General features: G+C 50.5%; 4 protein-coding genes across 6 annotated transcripts; 3 read left to right on the top strand and 1 right to left on the bottom strand.

Moving 5' to 3' along the window:
• Positions 1-2195: 2195 nt before the first annotated feature.
• NCU09082 (hypothetical protein) lies at positions 2196-2801 on the top strand (the record flags this gene model as incomplete). The annotated part of the gene is made up of 3 exons (XM_959806.3): positions 2196-2260; positions 2432-2532; positions 2689-2801. The coding sequence occupies 3 exons, from the start codon at positions 2196-2198 to the stop codon at positions 2799-2801; spliced, it is 279 nt and encodes a 92-aa protein (XP_964899.3).
• A 3832-nt stretch (positions 2802-6633) lies between these two features.
• NCU09081 (hypothetical protein) lies at positions 6634-7338 on the bottom strand (the record flags this gene model as incomplete). The annotated part of the gene is made up of 1 exon (XM_959805.1): positions 6634-7338. One exon carries the CDS (start codon positions 7336-7338, stop codon positions 6634-6636), a length of 705 nt encoding a protein of 234 aa, XP_964898.1.
• A 1446-nt stretch (positions 7339-8784) lies between these two features.
• NCU09080 (hypothetical protein) lies at positions 8785-9081 on the top strand (the record flags this gene model as incomplete). Its single annotated transcript, XM_959804.1, has 1 exon — positions 8785-9081. One exon carries the CDS (start codon positions 8785-8787, stop codon positions 9079-9081), a length of 297 nt encoding a protein of 98 aa, XP_964897.1.
• Positions 9082-20975: 11894 nt separating this feature from the next.
• Positions 20976-26827, top strand: NCU09079 (meiotically up-regulated 72 protein). 3 transcript variants are annotated; one of them, XM_011394925.1, is made up of 5 exons: positions 20976-22665; positions 23218-23338; positions 23452-23492; positions 23595-24030; positions 24089-26827. In XM_011394925.1, the coding sequence occupies exons 1-5, from the start codon at positions 22629-22631 to the stop codon at positions 25746-25748; spliced, it is 2295 nt and encodes a 764-aa protein (XP_011393227.1). In that variant the 5' UTR covers positions 20976-22628; the 3' UTR covers positions 25749-26827. The 3 variants fall into 3 exon arrangements, with proteins under 3 accessions (XP_011393227.1, XP_011393229.1, XP_011393228.1); XM_011394927.1 differs by having other exon boundaries at positions 20976-23338; positions 24089-25571; positions 25646-26827; XM_011394926.1 differs by having other exon boundaries at positions 20976-23338.
• Positions 26828-27407: the final 580 nt, after the last annotated feature.

Here is a 27407-nt window from a genome sequence, read left to right as displayed (position 1 = left end):
AAGACAGGACATCTAAAGATCCGTCGGCCAGCGCTCTCTCGTACTCTCCACGCAGCGCCGAGCGCGCCAAAAGTACATGAGCAAAAGTCTCGGCGGATAATTTGTGGAAGATGGCCAAGAGGTGTTGCATTTCCCACAATCCGCAAATTTACTTTTGTAGCAAGTCGTGTGTACTCGTGAAGGAAAGCGCAAACTGTACGAATCCTAGGTACCCCACAACACGGAAGCTTCGTTAGGGGACAGGTTCTGTGGTCCGGCTTCCACTGCCTGCCGAGCCTGCCCAATCCCGCATTTCCCCGCCCCGTCTGCCGAGCAGGGCATCGAGCGTCTTGCCCGGGCAGCCCGTGTGGGCGGCTCGGTGATCCGGCGACCATCCCGGAGGTGTTGCGGCGGTTAGGTACAGTACAGTACAGCGAAGTGAACTGCGGCGGTCGAGTTCTTCACTCTTCAGCCCTGGCGCTACTGGCGGGTCAGTGACAATTCATCAGCAGCAGTGGGCCCCTTACGGTCAGCATGCTGCACGACCCAGCAGGAGGGACAGGTCACGGGTCCAGGCGGGTGCGGTGAGCATGTCTATAACCCTTCTGCTCTAGAACGATGAAAATGATCACGATGAAGGATCGACGATGTGGAACTTGCGGGCTGGACATTTAGCTCAAGACGTTCACACACACACACATCATCTCACAACCGACCGACCGAACTCATCAAGCTGATCAGAGTCAGTCACACCTCTGTTTCTCAGACCATTAACAACACCCCGGTAACTTTTGGGCATCACCTCCATTCTTTAGTACCGAATCCTACATATACCTTGATAAAACAAAGAATTATGATCAGGCTTCCATCGCCACGCCCTCCTCTTTCTCCTCCTCCCTCCTAGCCCACCTAGCTAGATTTCAACAAGGCGAATTTCTATGTACCTGTCTACCTATATGACGAGCTTCGGAGCCTCGTAAAACGGGAAACGTAGGAATGTGAATGATTGCGAGGAGCAGATCCCAGTGCAGTTTGGTGGTGGGGTTTTTTTTCTTCTTCGGGATTTCCCCTTTGAGACTGGATCAACCGTGAATTTTTACTATCCTTTCCTGGTAACAAAAATCATCAAAAGCCAACTAAGGCGAAACAGGGAGCAGGGGGGCAGGACAGGGCAGGGCAGGGCAGGCAGCAGTCTCACATCTTCCTTCAGGTTTAGCTTTTTACTGGAGGGTAGGTAAAATGATGAAGACTTTGAATGCTGCGTACCTAGCTCTCACTCAGCTGTGAGCCTGTCTGTCTGTGGTGAGACTTGTTGGTGCCAGGGGAATTGTTGATTTGGTTTGTTTATATACCTAGTCTATTTCAAGCGGGTATTGATCGGGGGTGTTGTTGGTAGGTAGGCTTAGGTCGTGGAATTCAGATCACTTTGATAGCTTAGTGAATGAGTGAACATGGCTTGTGTAAGTGACATTCAGTCACTAGGTAAGGTACCAAGTGATTTACACATTCGTGCGGCACTCCATATGTGATTATGCTGGTGTGTTCAATCATCAACCGTGATGGAATGAAATCTCTCCGCTGACTCTACCTGACCGTCATTACTTCCCAACCTAGGTAACCGGATGACAATCCACTCGGGGATAGGAAAACTTTCTCACGGTGAATACCGTAACACGCACGACGATGTGGGCCCCAAACAAGGTGAGGTGAGATTCCAAGTTTCCAGCAGACCCGGTCGAGACCCATGTACAATCGGTGAGTAAGCGGCGAAACCAAAAGAGAAAAAAAAAACCGTCAGCACTTATTAGCAACACTAAGACCAATTGGTGGGTAAGGGTAACGACATAAACCAAGTCTTCCTGTCAGCAATCCAGCCAATCGAGATCGTAGGTTGCATATTTCGATACGATGAACTCTAAGACAGTGTCTCTCGAGGGACACTAGGTAAGCAGCCAGTGCAGCAGGTTCCATAAGACCTGAAAGGGAAATTCAACAAAGTTCATTTGGGTGGAAAAAAAAAAAAAAAAAAAAAAAAAAAAAAAAAAAAAAAAAAAGAAAAGAAAAAAAAAAAAAAGAAACCATTTCATGGTATGAACGGGAATGACATGCTCTTTAATCTCACGCCATCTAACTTGAGACGAGGAGTGTATTTACTGTGGAGAGTGTTATTGAGTCGGCGGTATGGACACTGTCTGGTCCCCGGCTGAAGAGCCCACATGTCAGCAGTGTCAAGAAATTCACAATCAATCAGAATTATTCACTACACGAGCGAGGAGACAAGGTGGGTAAGCACGAGCCGTGGCTGCGATAGTTAATGTAATTGCGAGTGAGAGTGTCTGAGTGTGAGTAAGACGCCGAGCCGTTTGGGTCGCCGAACGGAATGAAACACAGGACCGTGGTAGTAGCGAGCGGCGTGTTGAATCGGGTTAATTATCCGCTGATGCCATGGTAGTGATCGATTGGTGATCCGAAGTCTTCTATCTGTTGTGACACTGGCTCTTGGTAACGTCGAGCGCACCTCGAGTCTGGTGGATATTGAGCGGGTGATTACCTGTACGTCCTTCGGTGTGTACTACTCGCATTCGATGTCATATCGCCCCCTGTCCCACAGCAACTATACTGGTGGTAAAAATGATATTTCCCAATTGAGCCCCGGATCGCGAGCTAGCGTGAATATTTGTCATTGTGCTGACTTTGTGCCTAACGGAGTACGAAACTGGATCGCTATGCCTGCGCCGGATGTTCCGCTGCCATGGCCATGGTGCATGACAATGGTCCGTATCACTAGAGCGACATCGTACGCTTGCAAGTCACAGTTCTAATGAGTAACTAGAGAGATCGAAGATCATCTAGGAGGCTTGTATCAAGTGACCAAGGTGTTGGTTGCACTGTGACTGTCGAGTGTTCGACGTCTGGTGTTGTCATTGACCAGTACATATGAGCTGTCGAATTTCGGCGAAACAAAAGTGTCCTAGCCCATCGGTGTTGAGACAGTGACATCCGGACTAACAAGATATGCTTGAAGTTGTGCAAAAACGTAGGGAGAGTTCGCAAACGAGCCTCAATCAATCAATACGGTTGTCGAATACCAGTTGGGTGCTGTAAATCCCGAGACATCTTCCATGAGCAGAACATGAAAAAGCCATTTGACAAGAATCACGATATCCGTCTCTCGTAACAGAAAAAATTGATGTTATGATCAATCTTTTCTCGTTCATTGTAGTTTTCGTGAAGAGAAACTCTACCAGTAAGTGCGGGGACTTCTGTCACATTGTCTACTTGGGAAGGCACGATTCATTCACGAACATCTCAGAGACGACTCGAAAAACGCACCACTTGCACGAAATGCATGATTTGAAGCAAAATCTCTCACAATACATAAATCAATTCTTATCCTTGCTACTTTCCTAACTCGTCATACAATAAATCCCAAACATCCGCCGCCGAGACTCCCTTTGGTGACCATGATCCTCAATTTGCCTTTTCCGTCCGCCGAACTCTTCAGAAAGGTGTATTCTCAATTCCGCTGTTCAACGCCGAAATGACACTCCGGCCCGCACTCGGTCATGCTGGGGGGCAGCCCCAAAGTCCTCAAGGGGACGGGACGGTCTAGGCGTCTTGTTGAGGGCTCTCTGGGTACGGACCGGACCGGCTGGGGCACGGAGGGCGCCGGTGAATGTAAAGCCGGGGAGTCGTTGCTGATAGGTAGCGCACGAAACTGCGACCTCTGCAAATGAAGGTCCGCCGGCCACGTTTTTGGCTGCTGGGGTGGGAACCGGAGCCTGTGCCGAAGCTTGAACATGAACATTAGCTTGGGCCTGGGCCTGAGCCTGGGTCGGATATGCTGTCCACGCCGATGTCTCGAGCAAACTCCTTGCCGTGAACAAGTTTTCGCTAGGTACGTTCGTCTATGAATTTCACTGAATAAACCAGGGCATGTGTCCAGCTTCAACGTGCCGATCAGGATTCTTTTCCGTTTCATCACTTCTGTGATAGGATGACCCAGTGCCAGTCGGGACGACTGGGCAGGCGAGCTCAACTGGGCAAGCCTAGGTAGCTGGGTATAATACGGGGTTTCCCCGTTCGCACCTACTTGATGGGTAAGGGAAGTAGCATCTATCCTCTTGAGGGAAGTACCTAACTACATCCTAGAGTAGCCTATAAAGGCTCGCTCAATAGAGCAGTCAGTAGACGACAGAGCTTAGACTTAATAACGCAAGGTCAATTCATCGATCTCGTAGTCTGAAGGGTCGACTGTGACGTCCTTTAGTAGGCTAAAAGATGCCAAAATGTTTGATGGATGGTTGAGAAACGAAGAACGAGGGTTGAGGGACGAGAGGTTGGGGTCTCGTCAAATATAAGGTTGATTTGATTCAGGGTGGGCTGGTTGGGGACGAGTATGCAGTGGAAGGTGCGATGCCTCTCTCAACGAGAGCAAATCGTTGATGATTATTTGGTTAGATGATTATTTAGTTAGGGACGAATGTTTATCGATGGGCGCTAGCAGATGATGGGTTGTCGTCTCATCAGCGGTATTTGACGTACCGTCATTCAACCTTTGATCTCGAATGGATCAGCGCTTCACGGTCTATCGATTTGGATCCTGGTTGGATCAAATGAAACAAGTTGCAGCTACCATTGATGCGTGACAACAGCGTAGCCTCAAGCTCAGAGTGTATGTTGTGTTGATTCCTAAGATCTAGCTGGGTTGACGCTCTGGTCGTCAAGGCTATATGTACTTGACGACAGAAGGCTCGCGGCTTCCCAAGGGCGCCGCCGCTTCCTTCTACAATCAGAGTGATCACGAGGAAACCCCGTGTCACTGTCGGTATACGTAGCGACCTCATCTTTACGGGTTTTGTGGCCTAAATAGACGGACCAAACCTTTATTGGCGGGATCTCTGCCGAAGGATAGGATATAGTACCATTCGGGAGCGTCAGCGGGATCGTCATACCGCGGTTGACAATGAGGACTTGCGTCTCTCGCATTATCTCGCCTATATTCAAAAGCGCAACTTTCCCGCCATCCACAATACTCGCCTACACTTCGGAATAGAAGTACTACCATCGGTATCCCTAGGATCGGAAAATATCCTGGAGATACCGATGGATTTCACCAAACACGTCGGGCTTCACAGGGCAATCCGGATAGCCAGGTTCAAAGGACGGCTCGAAGTTGTCGTCGTTCAAGACTTGGAGAATGGTATTGTGTTTGGCCGGGCACTTGAAAAGATCTTGCAAGCCCGCCTCCCAGACGAGCGTGGTGAATGCCCGGGTGTCCGTTAGGCGGTTTAACGTTGGCGTGGCCGAGCAAATCAGCCGTCCCGACTGGGTAGGCGAGCTCAACTGGGCAAGCCTAGGTAGTTGGGTATAATACGGGGTTTCCCCGTTCGCACCCACTTGATGGGTAAGGGAAGTAGCTACATCCTAGAGCAGCCTATAAAGGCTCGCTCAACAGAGCAGTCAGTAGATGGCAGAGCTTAGACTTAACAATAATGAACACATTCTGCACTCTACGCTACGCTGGTTCACACGCATCAATGGTAGCTGCAACTCGCTCCATCGACCCATCCAGGATTTAACTCGACAACCCAAAAGCGCTGATCCGTCTGGAATCAAAGGCTAGCGGGACGTCAAACCCCGTGTCAGGGCAGGACAAGTCCAACTGGGCAGGGCAAGTCCAATAGACTCGAGCAGCCTGGGTATAAAACCCGGTACAGAACCTGTGATAGCTAGTTGACAGTTGAGAACAACAAGAATAACATCACAGTCATCTGGACCATCTCTGACCGCACGTCTTACAATTTCGGGCACATATCGTGAAACCAGTAGACAACACAACTTGATTAGAGGTATCAACAATGAGGAATAGATGATCGTGAATTGCTTAAGAAAACGCCCCGTCCATATTCTCACACAAGTATCCAACTTCCTCGCCTCGATCAAGTACCAGCACAAAACCAAACACAAAGATAAGCTTTCAGACCATCCGAACTCATAACGTCCAACGATACATGACTTGCAACTCCCTCGAAATAAGACCCAGAAAGAATGAAGACCGCCCGGGAATCGAACCCAGAACCTTTCATCCCAACTTCTTTCAAAGAAAGAGAGTCGAGATAGATGCTCATAACCAACGAGCTAGCAGGACCTTTTTCTTCCTTTTTTTCCGAGATGAGAAAAAGAGAAAAAAAAAAAAAGGGCAGTCTGACTAGATGACAAGCTACCCCGTAAAAAAAGAGAAAAAAATACCAAGACTGAAACTCGTGACTCGGCTCGATCGGATCGTGATTCCTCCGGATGTAGAGATGGGTGGTTGAGAAGGATCGTGTCGATGAAGATGGAGAGGTCGGAACGGTTATCGCATGGTAATGGTAGAGGTAGGTAGGTAGGTAGGTGTGATGACAGATGGCGAGAGGAAAGAAGGGTCCGCAGGGCAGACTTAAAGCCGAGATGGGGTGAGACTTATTCTGCTTCTTTCTTTCAACCAACTGATTCTTGTAGTGTTCTGATGACAACAACAACGACGACGACGACGACAACGACGATCAAGTGACCCGCAGCCGAGGAGTGAAAGTGTGTAAACACCCCGCCTCCCCGTTGTTTGCTAAGCCACCACCGCACGTGTCTCGAAGTCTTGCTGATGCGAAGAGTTTACCTCCTCTTCTTCTTCTTCACCACCTCAGTCCAGCCAGCGAGTCTGGCTGGTGGAGGAGGGGGGGCCGGCATCGCTGCTGGAGGAGTGGGAGGAGGCGAAGGAAGAGGAGGAGGAGGAGGAGGAACAGAAGGTTGCTGCTTCGTCGTGATGGCTTTTGGATTCTTGACCGCGAGGGACTCGAGTCGGCCAAGCAGCTCAAGCCACCTGGGGTTGGCCACCTGGATATGCATGATCAGATCATGCATACTGGTCGGGGACACATGGAGAATGGTCCCCTCCCTCTCCCAGCATTTGGGCTTCGTGAAGTCACCCAAAGCAAAGAGAGGAACAAGGAGGATGTTCACCACGTGAACGAAAGAACTCTTTGGCTTGGGCCAAGCACCCTTGGAAAGGCGAAGAAACTCCCTTTTGCTGTTCGGCCTCTGGCTTCCGGCAAAGGAACGGAAATGGTCTGCCACCCTGGCGTAGGGGCGGCCGGAGGTCCATGGGGCTTGCCAATTATTCCACGGTGTCGCCCCATGGGCCGAGACAGTGGTGACAAGCGCATGGCTTGCGGTCTTCTCCAGGACAATGACGGGATGTCCACAGGCAAATTCCATGTACTGAGCTGGGTTGAGGCGTTTGAGCAAAGCTTGGTTGCCCACGTTGAAACGGTGCCATTCGATGAGGAAGGCGACATCGCCGGTCGTGTATTGAGACATCTTGAAGTGCGGTAGAGCTGAGTGTGGTAGAGCTGAGTGGTTGCTGTAGCAGGTTGAGTGATAGAAACCGTTGGCGATGTGTGTTGGCGATGTCTGAATGAGGGAAGAGAAGATGGGAGAGCCTCGAACACCAAGGGGGGGAGCACGCCTTATATAGGTGACAAAAGGTAGGTTTTTCAAGTAGAGCACTGATCCTATTCTCGAATTTCCAAGGCCCTAGTGCATATGACTCAATAATCGTCGGTACGATGACCTGTTGGCCATCGAGGAATGTCGGTCATCGAGAAACTGGGGTGAACTGCATACTTCTGCATTTTCACGTAGCCTCCGCTTGAGAAGACACTTGCGGGAGAGATTCCGGTTTGAAGCCACATGTGTTCGAAGAGTAGGATATCGCACCAACCAGGCCCTGTATCAATTGTCATCGTGTTTTGTTATGTGGTATATATGTGCAGCTCGTTGCAGCACTGGAATCGACCAAGAAAATGACGTTAGTGAAACATGGAAAAGGGGACATAAACGGACCGAGACGGCGGAAGTCTAAAAAGACACTCACCATTTTCATCACCACCGGAACTTCGGGACACCCGGCGAAGAAAAAGAAAATTGATATACAGAATCTCTGGAGTTATATGCATGGTGCATATGCTTGTTGCCTCAAGATTTTTGGTGTTCGGAGTGAACCTGCAGTTGGCATGCCGTACAGGCCAGGCTGGGCACTTTCCCTATGATAATAGCGCATGAACAGGTTTCAACTCGCTAGGCCTACAGAAAAGCACCAACATCGCCCCTTCCGGCCTCCGTTGCTGGTCTTGCTGCCGAAAATTGAATAATTTTCTGTACCACACCTCTCAACAGTCAACCTACCCTAAGTGATGCTATCTGAGCTCTGGCCTTGGCTCCTGCAGAGGCAAGTCAATACCATAGTGCTGCATTATCGGCACTTTTTGACGCAGAGGAACTTTCCCAAATGAGATGCTTTCCATCATATCGACCAATGAGAAGCCTAGGTATCGATGTGTGCGAGTTCCTGCGTTCCGAGTCATCTCAATAGTGCCAGGGGAGGAAACACCCTGTCGAGTGTAGAACGCACATTCTGCATACTTGCCGTGTACTAATCACCACTTCCTATTTAGGATATAGAGTCGACTTCATTTACCGTCTGGTGGGCGACACTTGCTGCTCTATTCTTGGCCGAATTTGCCATCAGGCTCCCACTTCGGCGGACTGCACAGGGAAAATCCGCTCACGATGCCCGGCATTTGTGGGCATTCAAATGAGCATGTGTTAGAAAACGTAAGAGAGGTCTGGGATTTTTAAGCTTTCAATGTCCCGTCGACTTCTAGTGCTTTACACCACACCTTTTCTCCTTTTAATATTTCTCTGGACGTCACCCTGACCAACTCCAATAACATCGTGAGAACGACTCCTAAAACTTTTGCTACCATGTCAAATGTCTCTCTACTCACGTCCGAAGGTCTTCCTTCGTCCATCTCTGTCTTTGCTCGCCGACGTGTTCATTTCGAAAATTATTCGTACGCCTACGATTACGAGCGCAGAGCAAAGATCGCCATGATCTTGCAGAAGTTGATAGCGACACAGTGTATGCGAAAGGGATTGGAAATAATGGTCATGGAAGCATTTGGCTTTGAGATCTGGCCAGAGTGTCCTTCAAGCCGCTGTGGTGACCAGCGTGTTAGGAAAACCGCGAGTGGTTACAAGGAGTCACAGACGTACATGTGAGCTGTGGCCTGCATTGAGAAGGGAGAAAAGGACACTTCAACACCAACAATGCGTTCTTCCAAGAATCCGACGCAGATGACGAACCCTCGAGTTCAAACACCTCCGGGAAGTCTGCCAGTATGCACACACCTCCAGCCCACACCTCAGCACACACCCCAACGCAATGCGAGTGAGAACGCATTCTCGAGCGTCAACAGCATTCCGGTATTCCAGAAGTTTCTCGTTTGGCGATAAGAAAAACAACATCACCAACTCGTGCCATGTCGGCATCTACGCCCTTCCAAGTTCGACAGTGGTAGCGCAGGTTTATTGCAGATGCGGCTCGCCTCACTGAACCTGATGAGCAGTCAATTGCCTCACAGCACGCAGCTCTTGAGAAAGTATCTGCGGCCGAATCTGAAGGAACTGCACAGAAAGGACAAGTGTCTTGAGTGTGACGACCGAGGTCCCAGCGTGATCGGTGTTGTCGGTGGTTTCGGGACTGGTGTGTTGAGGATTTGGACGAACCGTTGGGGGAAATGCCGTCTTTTGGCTTTGGCAGCACTTTGGAGGCCCGCCGGAGAGCGAACAGCTGTCAGTGGACGCAGTTAGGGCGGAGGCCCGCAGCAAGGGAGGATGTGATGGTCATTTCCACCAGCGGGCGAGGAGACAACAGAAAGAACAGGCGTTCTAGTGAGTTCTCCCAGGGAAACCAGCCACTGAATGGAGAAAGTAGGAGCACGGCGCCCCGAGACCCGGACTTAACTTCAAAGCCGGGGCATTGGGGGAAGCAACTGCAGTGGACTGGAGAGCGAAACGCTGCGGGGATAGCGACGAGGAGGAAAGAGAAGTTCCGCGTGTCGCTTCAGTCGCCCTTGCTGAAATTCTTCACGAGAAAACGCGGGACTTGAAGACCCCAATGCTGAGATGGAAACCAGTGCGAACATGAATCTGTGGGAATTGTGTGGTATCAACATAGTCCGCTACAACCGTTATCCCCTTTACTAGCTTCAACGGCGTGGAGGAAAAGGCATTATGGGAGTTATGGATGCCTCGACACTGTCAACTCGGGCAGAATACGTGCTGGAGATGTGTTCAAAAATTGTGAATACAAAAAGAGGACGCTATCTCGGTTTGAGACAATCCAACACCAAATAAATCAATGCTCTATGGCAATCCCATCGATGCACAATTTCCCCCCAAACAATGCCTCGACGTAAAAACTGCAGAGAGATTCGTGTCCACCACGGCACCGCCCTTCTGTCTGTTACCTGGGATACAGCTGGCCACCGTCTCCATTCGTTGCTTCAAGTTCGACGAAACTTGCAGTTGCGATAAAATGTGAACTGACACCATCTTTTGCCCGATGCCGTACTTCAATCTCTAGAAGTGCCACAGCAACACCGTCAAGACCATCACAATCATTTATCTACGCCATGGCGCATAACTCATCGCTACTTTCTCAACCGATCTACTCGAGCTCCGAGTCCCAGTTCCGGTTCCGGTTGCCAGCTGCCGGACCGTACCTTCCATGCCTGCCGCGCCTTGCTACATCATTCCTTCATCCGATATCAACCTACCCACCCCCTAATGACCATACAAGGGACCTGGTTGGTCCTTCCTTCTAACAACAACCGCTTGGTCAGATGGCACAGTGGTCTACCGTTTAAGTTTCAAAAACTCAAAATCTGTTATCTGTCCGGATTGGGAACGGTGTGTGCTAAGACACGAAAAGGGGTCTTCACTGCCTAGTAGCCGGTCTACCTATATGGTATCTGGGAACGCTCCAGTCGACAGAAGAAACCAAACGGTTCACCATTGCTCTGAACGAGCGGTTGTTGTTTTTTGATTATTTTAGAACCATCGAGAAGTGGTGCGTTCGAACCTATCGAAGGTGAATCTTTTTTTTCCTCTTTTTATTCTTGTTCGATGCTCTTTTCCACCAGGACCTGTAAATTACCAACCACCGTCCCAGAACTCGGCATTTCAAGTCCCCCGCACCTTTCATGTCAAATGGCAGAACGAAGTGTTTACCGGGCGGCTCATTTGAGACGTGAGTTCTGGTGTTGCTTTCGTCCCTCAGCAACTGCCTGGTTTGGTAGCGCACAACAGTGAAAGCAAGTCTCGAGAGCTTCACCACCTCAACACCCAGCATCCGTACACTTCGAGCATGATAACGAGCTAAGTTGTAACCACCAAAACGACAATGACCAAAACGAGTTCTACATGCCAAATCACACCAAGATGAGGATTACTTCAGCCCCCTTCGCATTTCCAACCGGCAATGTCCTCGCTCTTCAGTTTCTGTTCCAGCTTCGCCAAAACAAATCAAAATTGACTCAAGCCACTTGTCTGTCATGCCTCTCCACCCCCTTTCATGCAAGTCACATCGTATCAGATGCTGACAAGGGGCACGAGCTCATTGCAAGCCATGCCAGTTTCAAAAGCACCTTTCCGTCCGGTGGCGTAAGGGCTGGTCGGAATCCGGGGTATCACGGGCGGGAAACGTGCTGCTGCTGTACAACTGGGAGATGCAATTGACGGGAAAGAATGGGTAGACATAGATGAATATTAACTGTCGACTATTGGCAGATTAAGGAGACGTACAATGATTGAACTGGACTGGACTGGATTTGATGACGGTATGCCTGGGAATGCCTGCATCTGTCGCAGTTATAGGGAACTTGAAGTTAGATGCGTGACGAAGATGAAGATGTGAATGCCAGAGTAGCTGCTGATATGGTGGGATCCGGTTCTAGATAGTGGGTAGTTGAACGTGAAACCATCTTCGACTACGTGTCTCACCAATGAAGTCGTCCCTTCCCTTCAACTTTTTCCGCTCTCGAACATCAAGAATCTGTTTATGCCCTTCAGTAACAACCCGTGTTCCGTATAATGCCCTCAACCTATTTTACCATGTTCGAGAACAACTACAGATGATATTGCCTTATGCTGCCGTCTAGAATCAAAACAAGCTTCACGACCCCGTTAAAGCATCACAGTATAGCACAGCACAAAAGTGGCACCCGCGGAACCGAAACAGTTTAAGATCGAGCCTTAAACATGGTATTCCCAGATATCCATTCATGATAGACGAGACGATCCCACGATCAGAAATCCATGATACATCTACTGACTGCGTACAAGAAGAAACTGACAATCTCAAAAGATCAACAATCTATATACACTAGGAACATGTCTCAAAGGGATCAACCATTGATAAGCCGGCCAAGAATCTTCCCCGTCCGGATCCTGGGGCTTCCATAGCAGCATGGCGGGCATGACATCTTCAACCGCACATCCAAAAGCGGGGCCGTGGGAGCATCACATCAATCACATCAGCAACCCGACATTGACGACAATCCGATCGTGAATCCTCTCTCTTCCTTCTTTTATTTTTGGGGTGCGATATCAACATCTTCGCCTTTCAGCAGCTAGCTGAGTGAGAAACCGTGAGAACTGCCACTCCAGATCTTCAAAATTACGTAGTTGCAACTCAATGCACCATCCGATGCCAATCACATTCCCCAATTGGTCCATGATCCGTAGTACTGGTTTCCATGAGAAGCAGCAGCGCGAAAGCGCAAGTATACTATTCCAGGAAACAACGTTACCCTCCCCCCATAAAAAAAAACGTGGAGTTTGCCCCTGAGAACTTGCAGCTGGGCAAGATTGACATGATACAACACTACACTGCACTGCCAGTGTACGATACGATACGATACGATGCGATACCTGCAGAGATCAATGGAGAACAAGAACAACAACAACAACAACAACAACAACAACATTTTCCCGTTGATGAATGTCCGGACAGATGGGAAAAAGAAAAAAAAAAGCGCATCTGAAACCAAGCAATTGACTGACTTCTCTTTCGTTCTTTGTGTTCCCTACAGGTATAATCCTAGTTCGCTGATTGACTTACTAGATAGTTGCAGACAACTGCCGAGAAACTTGGCAGATGAAGAGCTTGTGAAAAGGAAGAAGAAACGAACCATTTTGAGTGGTAGCTCGTCCATGACAAACTCGATGAGATCTTTGGCCTATAGGATTTACGATAACATGAAGAAACACGTTGCCTAGGCCCTAGAGTTCTTTGGGGTTGTTTTGTTCTAGGAATTGCCCAGAAGTTGAGGAAAGACAGGGACAGGCAGTTACCTAGGACATGTTGGTTTTGTTCTGTTCCTGAATTTGCCCCGACTTTGTGCTTCACAAACCAGGGAGTGCCCTGGGTGCCGTCGAACAGGAACGCGATCACCTTTTTTTTTTTTTTCTTTTTTAATTTTTTTTTTTTTTTTTTTTTTTTTTTTTTTTTTTTTTTTTTTTTTTTTTCTCGACATGAAGCTGTGATGGAAGCATCCCGGCCGTCAAAGACAAAAGTAACTTGGGACTTGGCGCCAAGAGAGACAGACAGCTGGACATGGTCAGTGTGGACATGGGTACATACATTCATGAACTTTTTGGCTTCTGCATAAACCGATTTTCCGTGATTCCGTGCCGATTTGACAACTGTCGACGAAGATCATCATCACGTTCTCTTCTGGGCATTGTGCAGTTTTGCCGGGAAGGCATTGAGAAAAGAACGTGGACCCGAAAACGAGGGTCTGGGTCGGGGCCCAGTTTCCCAGATCCTAATCCTCAAGTTCGGGACCTGAGAAACTAGGTGAGTAGTAACACTTCGCTCAGGGTCGGTGACCGTCCGGATGATATTGTGAGACATGCGTGAACCCTTTTCCTGAGGGTCTACATCAACCCCATACACATAGGTATCCAATGGTGAGTGTCTACTCGGTGTGATGGGAGAGACCTACCCTGAGATTCCGCCGCTACGTGTCCGGTCGTGGTTTCCTTCAACTGTGATTCTTGGCGAGAACAGGGAAAGTCAAGAGAAGCAACGGTGCTTGGAACAAGGCATCTCTCAGGGGTAGGCACGACTGGCCGGAGTCTTTACGCCGCCCTGGTCCGGCAGAGAAAACAACTGTGACGAGGAGGCACTATCGATAGGCTGCAGATGGCGTAATTATGGGTAGGAGAGAGCATTCATTCCCCGTCTGACGAAGACAAGAACCTTGGTATGGAAATAATTGAAGGAGCAGACCTCATTTTACGGTTGGTGCCTATGGTGTTGTGTTCTCGGCAATATTGTAACCTGTTCGTGTCATCCTGCGGTTGCAATTGTTGGTACTGACTTGTTCGATGCCTTGCCGCTCCCAATGTTAGCCTGATGGAGGTTTTGTAGTCATCTACAATAATGATACCCGTAACTGTTGATATGTTGACATCCCGCCGTCCGTCTTGTTGCAACTCCGGAACTGGATCTTGCTTGCTTGGCACCAATAAGAAGCAGAGCCGTCGTCGAGTCTTCATCTCTTACCGCGTAACGGACATTTAATATATCAGTGTCAAGCTCACGAACTTGGCCAGGTCATTAACAGCCAAGCCAATGACAGCATGTTGCGGGTTCAGAACATTCGGACAGGAGGGTCCGTTGCGCTTGTCCGTCCAATGCTGACAGGACTTGATGACTGCTACTAATATGAACACCTTCATCTCCGACACTTCGATCATGAGCCAATCGGAAAACGTATTACGGCGAGAACTGCTGTCCTTGTCAGCTTCCCCAGGCGCCCTGCTTGATGTTTACTGAAACTGGCCGTTTGAACGGTCCAAGTCCGCTCTTGATGTGTACAGCATGGCATGGCGCCTGGGGGGGTCCCGCGTGAAGGTGCTACGAGTGGCTGAGGCGACATGGCGGTGGTCATGATGTTTACTTGTTGTTTACACAAAGTTTTTGGGTGCCGTAACACACCTGTCTGGTACGGCGCCGGGATCCTGAAAAGCTTCATTTAGGATATTCTGCATCGTTGAGGTTCCGCCGCCGACGGGCCGGATGTGAAACATGGGTCCAGAAGCGCGTAGAGCGGACCGCTCGAGTTTGTTACTATGAATTATGATGCCGCTTGACGATCTTTTTGGCGAACATCGAAACGTCGGAACGTGGATCTGCCTCGCCTGGTTGCCGAGCAAGGATGGAGGGGTCTATCGTCTTTAGTGCAGTGTAGATTACTATGGTGAGATGGGTAAGTTTAACCCGTGGATCAGGTCGTCGAACACACAGTGCTCACGAAGCTCTGGCTGTGGTGGTCCGTGCAAGATACCTGACAAGGGGGTTTTACTTTTGCTCGCAACCGCAGTATATGGGCTCGAACCGTGCTCACTGTGGTGACGGGCTTGTGAAGCGATGGACGGTGTCGAGGTTATCGTCGCCGTTGTCATCGTCGGCACCGCGCGACCAGCGGTCGTCTGGCATCGCAGGTGGAACGAGGATCTCGGCACCCGGGAGTGTTTATCTGGCAGGAGGAAGAATCGGTGAAGAGAGAGCGGGCTGATAAGAGCTCTGAGGTGTGTGGCTCGAATGCCCAATCGAGGACGCGATCTCGATCTCGACCAAGTTGTTTAGTGGTTGCATGTGGCCCCCAACACTTTGCGGTAACAGCGAACAGGCAGAAGCGCAGGAACCAACCAAGGGAACTGCAAATTAAGCGGGGCTCTCAGGAACAGCGTGGAGCCGCGTCTTGCGGATGCCAAGGCAGCTAGGGCCATCTCCATTGGCTAGCCGCTCCTCAGCCTGAGCCTAGGCTTGAATTCGGGAATAGCGCAAAAAGACGGGCGGCCCACACGCTGCGTCATACCTATCAGCGCCGGTGAAGAGACGAGAAGAGGACTGGACACGATCGACGAGCAACTGCATGGCACCTTGAATGCCGCCAAGCCACTTCCGCCGGCGAGCGGAAGAAGAGAAGCGCGGTGACTAGGTAGCAAACACACGCTGTGGTGATGGTGACGGGGGTGGTTGGGGCTTTGAACGAGATGGAAATAGAACAAAGTAACATGTCGAGAGCGGGCATCGGCTGCCTAGCTGAGTGTACCAGGAAGGTTCTGGTAAGGTGCCGTCTCTCTCTCCAGCAACAACGAGGGAAAAACTTTTTTTTTTTTTTTTTTTTCAAGCTCCCGTCGCTTCCGATAATTGACAGGAAAAAAACTCGTTCATCAGAGTGATCATGGAGATTGATGCACAACAACGACCACCTGCACATCAGACCGCTGTATCCATATCTAGTGTACAATGCGCTCTGCGAGAAATGCCTATCAAACACTCGGAGTCTTGTTTCTACGGCGGTGATCAACCCTGATATTTCCATGGAGAGCCCGTCGTAACGATTGTCATGAAAGACGCTTGCATTGAAGATGCACAGCACAGCCTGAGCCGGTCATCTGGAACATCAATTGTCAGCAGAGAAAGAAAAAAAAAAAGCTTCCAGATCGTGTGGATACCTTGATGGGATCCATCACCATCCTCACTTTCGGCAAAGCAGCAAGGTACCTGGACTAAGAGGGACCCAGTTTCTCTTCTCTGCCTTCAAGCATCAACGTTCCAGCAAACTAGCAAAGTCTTCCAGGCTCCAATTCGGTAACAAATCCGAGATATTCCAGTGTAACTTTTAATTATGAAGGAGGTAGCGACATCGATGTGCAGGAACATCAAAACAAGGAGCGGGGAACTGCAGCGGCAAAAGAGACGGAGTTCGCACAGGTGAGTAATCTATTCCACTAAAAGTACGAGGACGGAAAGGCACGATCGCGAATCGAATGATACCTTCCATGGCTGGTCGCACCGTAGGCGATAAGGCAGAGTGGTAGGCATTCAGGTTGCCCGTCCAGCGAAAGTCTACAACAATAATCCCAATCCGTGGAAATATCTCATTTCCTGTTCCAAGTTTTGGCCCGTCCCTTCTTGCTGCCGCAACCACACATCCCCGAACTTCACTAGTCCGTGGCGGAGAAGGACGACAACGAGTCGTCGGCAAATCCACCACCATTCAAGATAGCCTTTTCGCCGGATTCTCAATCAGGACTCTGCCAAGTATTGAACTGCTCCTCTTCATCGTGAGGTCTGGCCATCCGCAGACCGGTCGATCCGCACCAGCCACTCAGCAGCTCTGGTTATCGCAGTCTCCGGACTCCTCTTATACCCGTTCGGCAACTTTAAACAACCTTCAAACTGCACCACACTGCTGGAGCTGTACCCCACGTAATCCGCAAGCAACATTTCCATAACTCGCGCAGCCTGCTACCGTCGTGTCAAGATCTCGTTCGCCAATGGACGGCGCCATCGACGACACACACTTGACGGCTCCTGTCGGTCGGCCGCTCCGGGCTTGCTTCTGACCTTATCTCTACCTACCGTACACCATCACCAACACCCGAGACGCGTCCGCTCTTCGCATCATGGAACCTGCTGTGGAAGATTGGATGCGATACCGAATTGGGAGTAGTGCAACGCTAAATCAGCGATGATGTCTTATACCGTCAGTCAACAATCCCCCTGCTTTTGATGCCCACCGTAGCGTTCTCCCGGAGCCTCGGCGTGGGGCTACACTGTGTATGTATAATTTGACCCACAGCATCAGAACTCGTAAACTGTACGATGCTTTCCGCGTACGCGTGGGTGGTGGGTGGTGATGCGCTGGTGTTGCACCGGCAGGGCCGAAGAGCCCATCGTATCTGATACCGTCTCGTACTGGAAGACCTATCATTACCGAAAGGGAAAAAAAGAACGTGTGAAGCACAACAAAGTTGAATATCGAAATCTCACCAGATACAAGGTCTAGGAAGACAGCCCGTGCCTAGGCATTGCCTAGATTGTTCTTCTTGGCCGCAAACGTCTTCTGCTACACATGTCTGAATTCCATCGTCCAGAAGCAAAGAGAGTCTCGGGGGTTCCAGAGCCCTTAGCTACCTAGGGAATGGACCCCGGATAGGGTCTATTGTTTTGTTACACCACAGCACTTTGTTGACCGTCGTCCTCTGATGCCGTATTACCGAGCGGTGAAAACCCTACCACGCGCGTTCCCTGATTTGCAACTCCTATTGCAATCACTTATTGTAGGTAGCTCTGCTATGTACTACGTAGGTATATCAGTACTGTCGTCATCTTTGAGCGTCTGTCGAATTTGTTCAACCATCACAGCCTCAAGAGGAGATGTTGCTCGACGGAAAATCGCTGTCTATCAAGATTAACGCTAACGTCAGAGCTGACGGGGGGGGTTTGGGATGGACACTCGTTCCCCGCAGCCTCATGGCCTTTTTCAACCTGCCTGCAACACACGTCCCTGGAGCTCCCCATTCTCCGCGTCATCCAATATCAGACAGGCAGGGCGAGCTGGCGAGCGAGTGTCACGTACTTTGTAAGGATAAGATAGGATATGGAGCCTGTAAAAAAAGCAAAGCCCTTTATACACGCCCAGCATATCACGGGCCTAGGCCAAGACGCGTCAGGAGTTCCTTGGTGATCCGCCCATCCCTTTTCTCACTCAGTTCCCTTTCCCTCGGGACAAGATGGGGAAAGACAATTCTTGGGAGAGCTTGGCACCATGGCACGGAGCATGACCAGAGTTCACTACCTATGTACACTATATCAAAGCCTTTTTTGGAACCGTTGCCGTTGGTTCGAGACTTTGTAACACTCCGGGAAGTCAACGTGAATGAATACCTACTTCAACGACGCCACGTTATGTACAGAACCAAGCCAAGTTTCTACTTGTAACATTGCGAATTAATCTAGCCACGGGAGTTGACATTCAAGACAACAAGCCTATTCTGTACTTGAGCGCTGGTTCCAGTTCTTCATTCTGGTAGTCTTATCTTCACTTTTCAGTCTTCGTCGTGTCTTATAAAGTCCGAACCATAAATTACAGATTCTCAAATACGGGATTTTGGTTTTCAGAGATCGGGGCTGTGTTACCTTAACCAAGTGGTGCTCAGTGGAACCGGCGACAGAAACACGCAACAAAGGTGGATCATTTCCCAACTGTCTAAGTCACCACAAGCAGAGTGGACCTGGTGGCCACGGCGTTCTCCAAAAGGCCGTTTTCCATTTTTAACTTACCTCGGCTTTAAGGGTTTGCCATGTTCCTTCGAAGCAGAAGCACATAGGTAGGTAGGAGGCATAAAATCGATATCAGGAATTGAAGTAAGAACAATTTTGATCGTTATAGTGCGAACATGTACAGATCGTGTGCGATGCAACACTTGGTTCACTTCGTTAAGCATCCTCTCCCCCGCCGTGCAGGACGTTCACAGCTGAAAAAAGTTGCATGTACGGTTCAAGTTAGTGCACGGAGCTTACCGCTTTCCCGAAGCTCATGCACCGGTAACGACCCACTTCCTCTTTACCTTACCATACACGTATCCTTCAGGGCTGGCACTTGGCGCCCGTTACGGATGCGCACTGTGTCCGCCCTGCCCTGCCTTGCCGACCCTGCCTTGACGGAGGTTTCATTACAGCGGCGTCCAGCGCCCCCCGAGTTTCGCAGCTGCCAGCAACCTAACATTGCATCCCGTCTGCTGAAAGCGTTAACACAGGGCAAGGAAATAAAAATTTCACGAGAAGAAGCACGTCCATCAATCAACAAGGAAACGCCCAAGTGTCCTTGACGCCTTCATTTCCCCCATCTTTTCATTAAACGAGGCTTCCCTATGCCACGTTTTATGCTATGCCATCTTGTCATGTACCAGGCTGGCCTGCCTACCAAAGGCATGTTCAGCTCTTCAGGGCATTTCTAAGCAGCCCCAGAGTGTACTTGTAACGGCCTGGACTTAATCGAACAGGGTAATGCCTTTCTCCCTTTGCTTTGGATCCCGATCGAGGCTCTGTTAGGTATAATTGTTTACGGTAATAATTACATCTCTATTATCATTGCAGACCCAAGGAGCAGACACCAATATCAGGTACTTCACTACCAGTTGGTACATCTCTAGAGACGGGGCTTGCACACAGAAGGAGAGTCTTCTTCTTTTTTTTTGCCAGTTTGCAAGGAAAGAACGATACAGGACGCCCCAGGCCACCCAGGAGTGGAAGCAAGAAGCAAAGAGCAACCTCTTAACACGAACCAGCCTGCCCACCGCCCGTTCGCACCTGTATGTTTGTTATCGACTTCCTGCCAAGTATTAAACTTCAATGGTATGCCGTCGACTTGGGCACAATGCAGCGGTGGGAAGCGCATATCGATCAATCGCCATCGCTACCTCATAAGAGGCTCAAAAGTAAAACAAGTATAAAGACAGAGAAGAGAGTGATCTCGTCCTCTGTCATGTTGGTTCCAAGGGAAACGAAGTGTGAGAGGTGCCTTCACATGCCATGCTCTGCACGATATCCCCGTAGTTTATGGCGTCGCATGTCGCCGATATCAGAACGAGAACAGACGTCCCCTCGGCAGCGGGTTCTTTCACCGATAGGACCGACCAGCATCAGTTGACATTCAGTTGGAGGTTCGGCTGGACATTTCAGACGGGCATCAAGTAAGGTACGGTACCTCAAGGTAGACTTTTGCTTGACGTGCAGCGAGAACGGGCACATCTGGATGAAGGGACTTATCCGACATGCTCTGGGGTTTCCGATGTTTCTGCCTTTCATGCCACCGAGAGCCTCCCTGCCTCCAGAAAACCGCAACCCAAGCAAACGGGAAGAGAAAACAACGCCATTCAGATCCCAGTCGTTTCCGGCAGCCGACCGCAAAGAGGTGTACGTAGAGAAAGGAAAGATGTGGAATTCTCTTTTTTGGACAAACATTCATTCAGCAAGTAATATGGCTTGTGTTCTGCTTGCTTCATGTATTGTTGTCATCGCATTGCTGTCTCGAACTTTTCTCTTCCTTCTACCTTCCTTCGTTCTATGCCACCACCAGTCGCTTGAAGCCCCGAACGCCCAGCGCCTTCCCTTCACAACCCTTGGTTGGCCCTTGCCCCAACGCCGCAGCCCAGGACGGGACCTCCCCAGCCCTCAGGTGCTGGCCTCGCAATTCCATCCACATCCTGTCAGGACCCCAAGCGACCCACGGAACCAGCCTGCCAAAGGGACGGCCTAACACGCCGGAGCGACACCAAGCCCGATTCAGACCAACCGCCAAGCCAAGGTGCAACACCGATCGCCCATCCACCAGCCATCCACCCACGAGCGAGCATCCACACACACGACAACGGACCACGACCAGCATTGCTCAACCATTCCGTCCGCAGTCCGCTCGTTAGCACTACTAGCTTCACCACTCCCGGGCGCCATCGTCACATCTCATCGCCTCCACTGGCTACAGATGCTGCTGTTCGGCTGTTAGTGCATTCCGCTTCGCACTACATGTTTACCTTCTCTGCGGCACATGCAAACGCACACCACACCACGGCTCGTCACCACCACCATTTGGACCAAGAACTATCCGGCGACCACAAGTTACGAACGGCTACTAGACAAAGACTTGCTACATCCTACATTACATTGCTCTCCCATTTACCTGCCCGCCACGAAACTAGGCACACACACTACACACGCTCGCTCCACGCGGTATACAAGGTCGCACAAGGCACAAGTCGAAACCGTCGGTCGTCGCGCCTTATCCAGATTAAGGTACCCTCTTCAATATCGTGGCTGTGGCCCAGTACCATTGACCCCGATCTCTGTCTTGTCACAGCAGTGAGCAACCACATTCGCCGTGTCCCGTTTCGAATTTCAGCCTCAGCTCCCTCTTCTCGACCAAACCCTTCCCGATCAAATCTCAAGGGTCCTCAGATCGGAAGTCTGGAATATCATCTGTCGCCTCGTTCTCGCTCTTCAAAAACACATTTCATCACTGCCAAGGCGTCACGCTCGTTTTAGTCTATGTACCCGGCCGACGCTACTGGGAGCCGTTAGAAGAAGGCCTTGATTAGCGCTGCCCAGCACCCAGGATCGCCTATTCCCAGCTACAACCGCGACTATTCCTTATCGCTGCTCCGACTTTTGCTGTTGGTCACTGCATTGCTGCTGTATGCTGTCACTATCATTGTTGCTGCCCCTGTTGTCGCTGACTGCTGCCGCCGCCGTTGCGTTGTCACGACTGTCCCTGTCAAGTTGAGTGACGCTGTCTGGCTCGCTCGCTCGTTCGAGGCGTGTTGAAGAGGAGTCCATACAGTATCCCCGCATAACCATAACCACAACGACAACAACAACAACAGCGACAACAATAAGACAAACAATAAGACAAAGAAGAAGCGAAAGAAAGCGAAGCGAGCTGTGCTCGAGTGTATAAATCTCGCCGCTTCCAAGACAACAACGAGACCGCCCACCCTGGGAGAAGCGATAACATCTTCAAGCGAACAAGAGACATCGGAGAAAAGAAGAGACAGAAACAAGATACCGGAGTAACAGCCACACTCGATTCGAAATTAGAGTTACGAAAAGAGGAAAAGAATAAGGGAAAAAAGAAAAGAAAAAAAGAACAAGAAAAGGAGACAGCATCATCCATTCCCCGAACACCGGCCCACGTCAACCAACTGAGGTAATCAAGCCACAGGGGACTTGGTCTTGGTTGCGCTCGCTCGTGGAACAGGCCTCGCTTTGGTTAGACAGATTTTCAGGTTGGTGTTAATTCTGCCAGTCCTTCCTCTTTTCGGTTGAGCGATTCGCACCAAAGAAGGCTGCCGCTGTTGCAGCTTCGAAACCTGAACAGCCCATCATCCTGGTTCGGGACTCCGCAATGGCACCCATGACGCCCCGACTTAAGATCCTGTCAGGTAAGTCGCCAGTTCATATTCAGCACTGTTTGATGGATACCACTACGATACGGGTACTGGGTCTGTACAGGTCATCGAAAAAAAATGGATGGAGTCGAGTCGTTTCGGCGCCGGCCCTCTGCCTTGACTTCGACAGTCAGCAACGAGTGTTCCCTGTCTCTTCACCCATGTACCAGTTCCCACGTTCTCCGCTCTCGTGTCCATGCTATCCCTTGTACCCGCTACCTTTTTCTCTCACTAGTGCTTCACCAGCTTTCCGGGACCAGCCAGTCTTGACCAGAAAGAAAGTGGGCTACGCTATCCTACCCATAACCATACCACACACACGCTATTATCTCTTTGACGGCCTTCCCACTTGTCCAACTTACTTTTTCCCACTTTCGAGATCAGAAACATCTTTTGCTTGACTGACCCTGCCGTCACCACCACACTCGTTTTTTTTTTTTCCTGCTTGATTATTCTCTTTTGGATGACAGCTGCTCCCCTTGCGGCTCTCGAACACGCGCAAACCAGACATGTCTGAGAGTAATGAGCTGATGAAGGTTGTTACAGTGGGCGGAAATTCGGTTTCTGCCTTCTTGTCATGGCGACTCCAAGCAACAAATGCCTGCGACGTCACTCTAGTATGGAAGACTGGCTTCGAGCACGTTGCGCAATACGGAATTTCCTTCAAGTACGTTGACAATTCCCAATTCGATTCCTCGTTTCACGGGCGCAACAAAGTCGCAAATAATGTTATCCCCCCGCATCCGGATATCAATGCTGACAAGTTGTTGCTGGGTCTAGGTCTCCGGTCTTTGGCAATGAGCGCTTCAAGCCCCGTCATGGTAGGTCTTTCCCATGATGCTCTCGTGTTCTCCAGGATGTTGCCCTTGCGTGGTGCGCTCGACCGTGGAACCATTGTGCTAAAGTATAATGCTATGACGCAGTGGTCCGGACACCTGAAGAGGCTGCCACTCGCAGAGAGGGCGGCGCATTCGACTATGTTATTCTCTGTATCAAGGCCCTTCCCGATGTTTACGACCTGGCCTCGGTGATCGATTCCGTCGTCACTCCGCAGCACACATGCATCCTTGTTAATACCACACACTCGCTCGGCCTCGAGTCAGCCATCGAAGAACGATTCCCCACTAATGTAGTTCTTTCGCTGGTCTGCGGCGCCGAGCTTACCCAGCTTGGAGGAAGCGAATTCGAACACAAGAGCTCAACAGAAGTCTGGGTCGGCGCCGCAAACAAAGGCTCCAACATTCCGGCCTCGATACAGGAAGACATGGCGCAGGCACTGGCTATGACCCTCAGCACTGGTCAGGTCGACTGCAAGGTCTCGAGTAACATTCGGCAACAGCAGTTTGAAAGAGTTATTGGGTATGTTGTTCACCGTTGGGTCAGACAGGTCAAGATGGAGATGCTAATCGAATCGCAGCCCAATTGCTTTCCATCCTCTCACAGTGCTCTTCGAAACCCCCAACTATGGCCAGCTCCTCGACAAGGTGGGCGTGGCCAAGCTGATATCAGATGTCATTGACGAGCTATTAGCCGTGGCCGAAGCACATGGTTGCAAGTTTCCGCCCGATTTCAAGAAAAACACCATTGATGAATTCGGGAGGACGACGGTGGAGAATATGATGTGGCAGGATTACGTTGCAAGACGCCCGATGGAAGTTGAAACATATCTCGGCTCGCCTATCAGGTTAGCCCAGGAAGTCGGGGTGTCAGTTCCGCGAATCGAGACGCTTTACGCCCTTCTTCACAACACCAATATCGCCAACCGCAACAAACCCAAGGCGGACGTTCTGGCTCCCCCTGTACAGCCAGCGTCGCCTTCTGGCAGCCCTCTGCCCCGGGGGCCGCCAGCCACTCCACGTGCAGTAGCCAACGGCATGGCCAACGGAAACGGGCTGCCACGGATGCGCCCTAGGGGCTCTTCGCAGTTGGGACCTTTGCCATCCGGCATGCGCAGGCCTACTATGAACGGCGGTGGACCGCCACCTAACGGATACCCTAGACCACCAACCGGTGGGAGCCGGCAGCCGTCGAGGAGGGGGTCAATGGAAGGAGCTGACTTGGAGGAGTTTAGCCATCTGGTGCTATACGACGACATTCCAGAAGCTGGCGAGGGTGGTTATTCGCCGCAGGATTTGGCCTTGCGGGAAAGGGAGTTGCAGCTGCGGCAGCGGGAGCTCGCCTTGAGAGAGCAGGAATTGAGGCTCAGACGTGCTGCTGCTGCTGGCGGTCCCCCGCCGGGATCCAGAAGGGGCCCTCCACCACCGAGGTTTAACGGCGGCTTTGATGATGACGATGATGACGACGATTACTATGACCCGGCTTCTGCGCCTCCCGTGCCATTGATCGATCCCGACAACTTTGACATGATGAGCGTCACTTCCAAGAAGACCCGGAAAGCGCCTAGCGACGTGCACCAATTGCGCAAGAACCCCGAGTCTGGTGCGCCTGTTTCCAGGAGTAGTAGGTTCAAGCCGAAGTTTGGGCGGAACCGATCGAGCCATATCGTCGCCGACATTCCGGGGTTGCACGACGACATTTTGGACGATCCGTTGATGAGCTTCACCTCAAATCGGTATGGCGAAGTGGACCGGAGAGTGATACATGCGGAATCGAGGACAAACTCCTTGACGGCCGCCCGTCTGGATGAGCTGCAGTACACTCAGGGCCCTCCGCCACTCGGAGGCATGCCGAGGCGCGCCAGCCAATCACCAGGGAACCCATACAGCCCATCCATGAGGGGCGGTAGCGGTCGCCCTTCTCCACCAAACGGGTACAGCGCGCCATACATGAACGGCGGCGGGCGCCCGTCGCCTCCGGATGGAATGCGGCAACCCATGCCCCGTTATCCCCCAGGACACGGAAACGCGGTCGTGCCGCAGCATGTGGAACAGCATGTCGGGGTGAGCGCCCTCCACCCACCAGAGACCATGATGTCCAAAAATGTTCGAAGTCTGACTGGTAGTGCAAGCGCCAGCGCGGCGAGTGGTGATTCTACACATCAGCTCGAGTCATCGGAACCTTCGGCGCACAGCAGCCAGAGTAGCCTTGGACCTCGTCCGCCCATTGGAGTGCGTTAAGCACATACGGAACGGGGTTTGGATTTGATGAGGAGTCTGTTACGTGAGAAGTACCGGTGGTGCAAGAAGCATTTGCCATTTATAAACGAGCTGGCTACTACCCTTTTTGTCTCCCGAATCTTTATCCCTTCTCATCAGACAACATAATTTAGTCCCACTTATCGATATCCCCTTTTTCAGCGCAGCAGCCAAAGACGGAGGAAGAAAGAAGAAGAGGAGGCGAAGAAAAGCATTGATTCAGTTTACTTAATGATACGTATGGGTGAGGGACACGAAACACTATTTGGTTAGAAGAAAAGGCGTGTATCGTGTGCGATGAAAGAAAGGGACGCGTGAAGGATCATTATGGACTTGATTGGCAGGCGGCAGTTATCAACTTTTTCTTTTGTCCTTTCTTTTCTCCGAGGTTTTCTTCTGTTAAACTTTTCATCGAACTGGACAAACAAACGAGACGAGACGCGAATAAAACAAGCAGTTATCCTACCTTTCGTATCCTATCCCACGGTTTCGCCATCTTTCGTTCCACTCGCAACTCAAATCTCGCATGGTTTATGCGACGACAACAGGTTTTTCACTTGGACCCTAAGGGCAAGTCACTGTCAACAGACGCACGTCGCTGCCAGCCTCTTGAGCACACGCAAAGTAAACGATGCACGCTGAGGATGAAATGGAGGAAGTCGAAGCCAGAGCGGAGACGACAGGATGAGATGGATGGAAGGGACGATACGGCGGAAAATAAACACTCACTGATCAGACTCATCAGACGAGGATGAAGGAAAAACGACGACGGACAGAGACAGCAGCCCAGGACTTGACAGATCGTCTTTCTCTTTTTTGGTTTATTTTTCTTTTGTTTCGCTTCTCTCTCTTCTCATCAAAACTCGAGGTTTTTGTTTCTCATCTTATAAAGGCGGGTTGGCGTAACTTGTTCTAGTGGCCTCCTTTTTGTATAGTTTTACATGAGTGGGGGAAAGAAAAATGTAGATATTGGCGAACCACTCAAAGCATAAGGCAGAAGCTAGCTAGCTAGCTCGTTGACCGTATCGTAATGATAGTTTTTAAAACATCACCTCACCTCACCTCCTCCTCACTTCCTCACTATTGATCCTGAAGTTGTGTTGAATTGAGCATCGCTGCTTTACTTACTTTCTTGTCTGGGCTTTCTGGTTCCCATGATGGCAAGGGTGGGTAGGGCACGCAGGGTAATGTGAGAAATGATGAAGGGTAGTAGGTATTCAGACTCTGGCTACCTATTCTCGGGTTCCATCTCGTCTTGTTCGTCTCGTGTGCATGAGTTGGTGTTGGGACCCTGGCGGCCGGGAGTTCGCGGGAGGGACGGCACCGGGGGCACGGAGGGCTTGCAAGATACGAAGTCTGAGAACCATGTCACACTGTGGTTCGAGACAATGTGACGGGAGGGTCCCTGCGCTGTTGCAGTTCGTAAATGCAGGGCTGGCTCGTCCAATTTTCAAAGGTGTGAGGAATGTAAAAGTTGGATAAAGCGGAATATTAGAAGCGGATTATCTGGGACTTGTCGCCCAGATCTTGTTTACCTCTAGTCTGGAAGACTGGAGGACGATGGGAAATGGATGTTGTTGTTTTGAGGTTTGCACTGGTCGAGACACACAAATTGCTAGTGCACGTGCGCAGCAAACAGCA

Source organism: Neurospora crassa, linkage group I (assembly GCF_000182925.2).
Source record: "Neurospora crassa OR74A linkage group I, whole genome shotgun sequence".
Taxonomy (NCBI): domain Eukaryota; kingdom Fungi; phylum Ascomycota; class Sordariomycetes; order Sordariales; family Sordariaceae; genus Neurospora; species Neurospora crassa.
The sequence above is the reverse complement of the archived record's forward strand: the minus strand, read 5'-3'. Positions and strand labels throughout refer to the sequence as shown.

Excerpts from the sequence above, each read along its gene's own strand:
- NCU09079 (XM_011394925.1), top strand. The coding sequence starts at position 22,629 with ATGGCACCCATGACGCCCCGACTTAAGATCCTGTCAG. Across the intron at positions 23,339-23,451 it reads CAATACGGAATTTCCTTCAA|GTCTCCGGTCTTTGGCAATG; the intron begins GTACGTTGACAA and ends TGCTGGGTCTAG. Across the intron at positions 23,493-23,594 it reads GCGCTTCAAGCCCCGTCATG|TGGTCCGGACACCTGAAGAG; the intron begins GTAGGTCTTTCC and ends GCTATGACGCAG.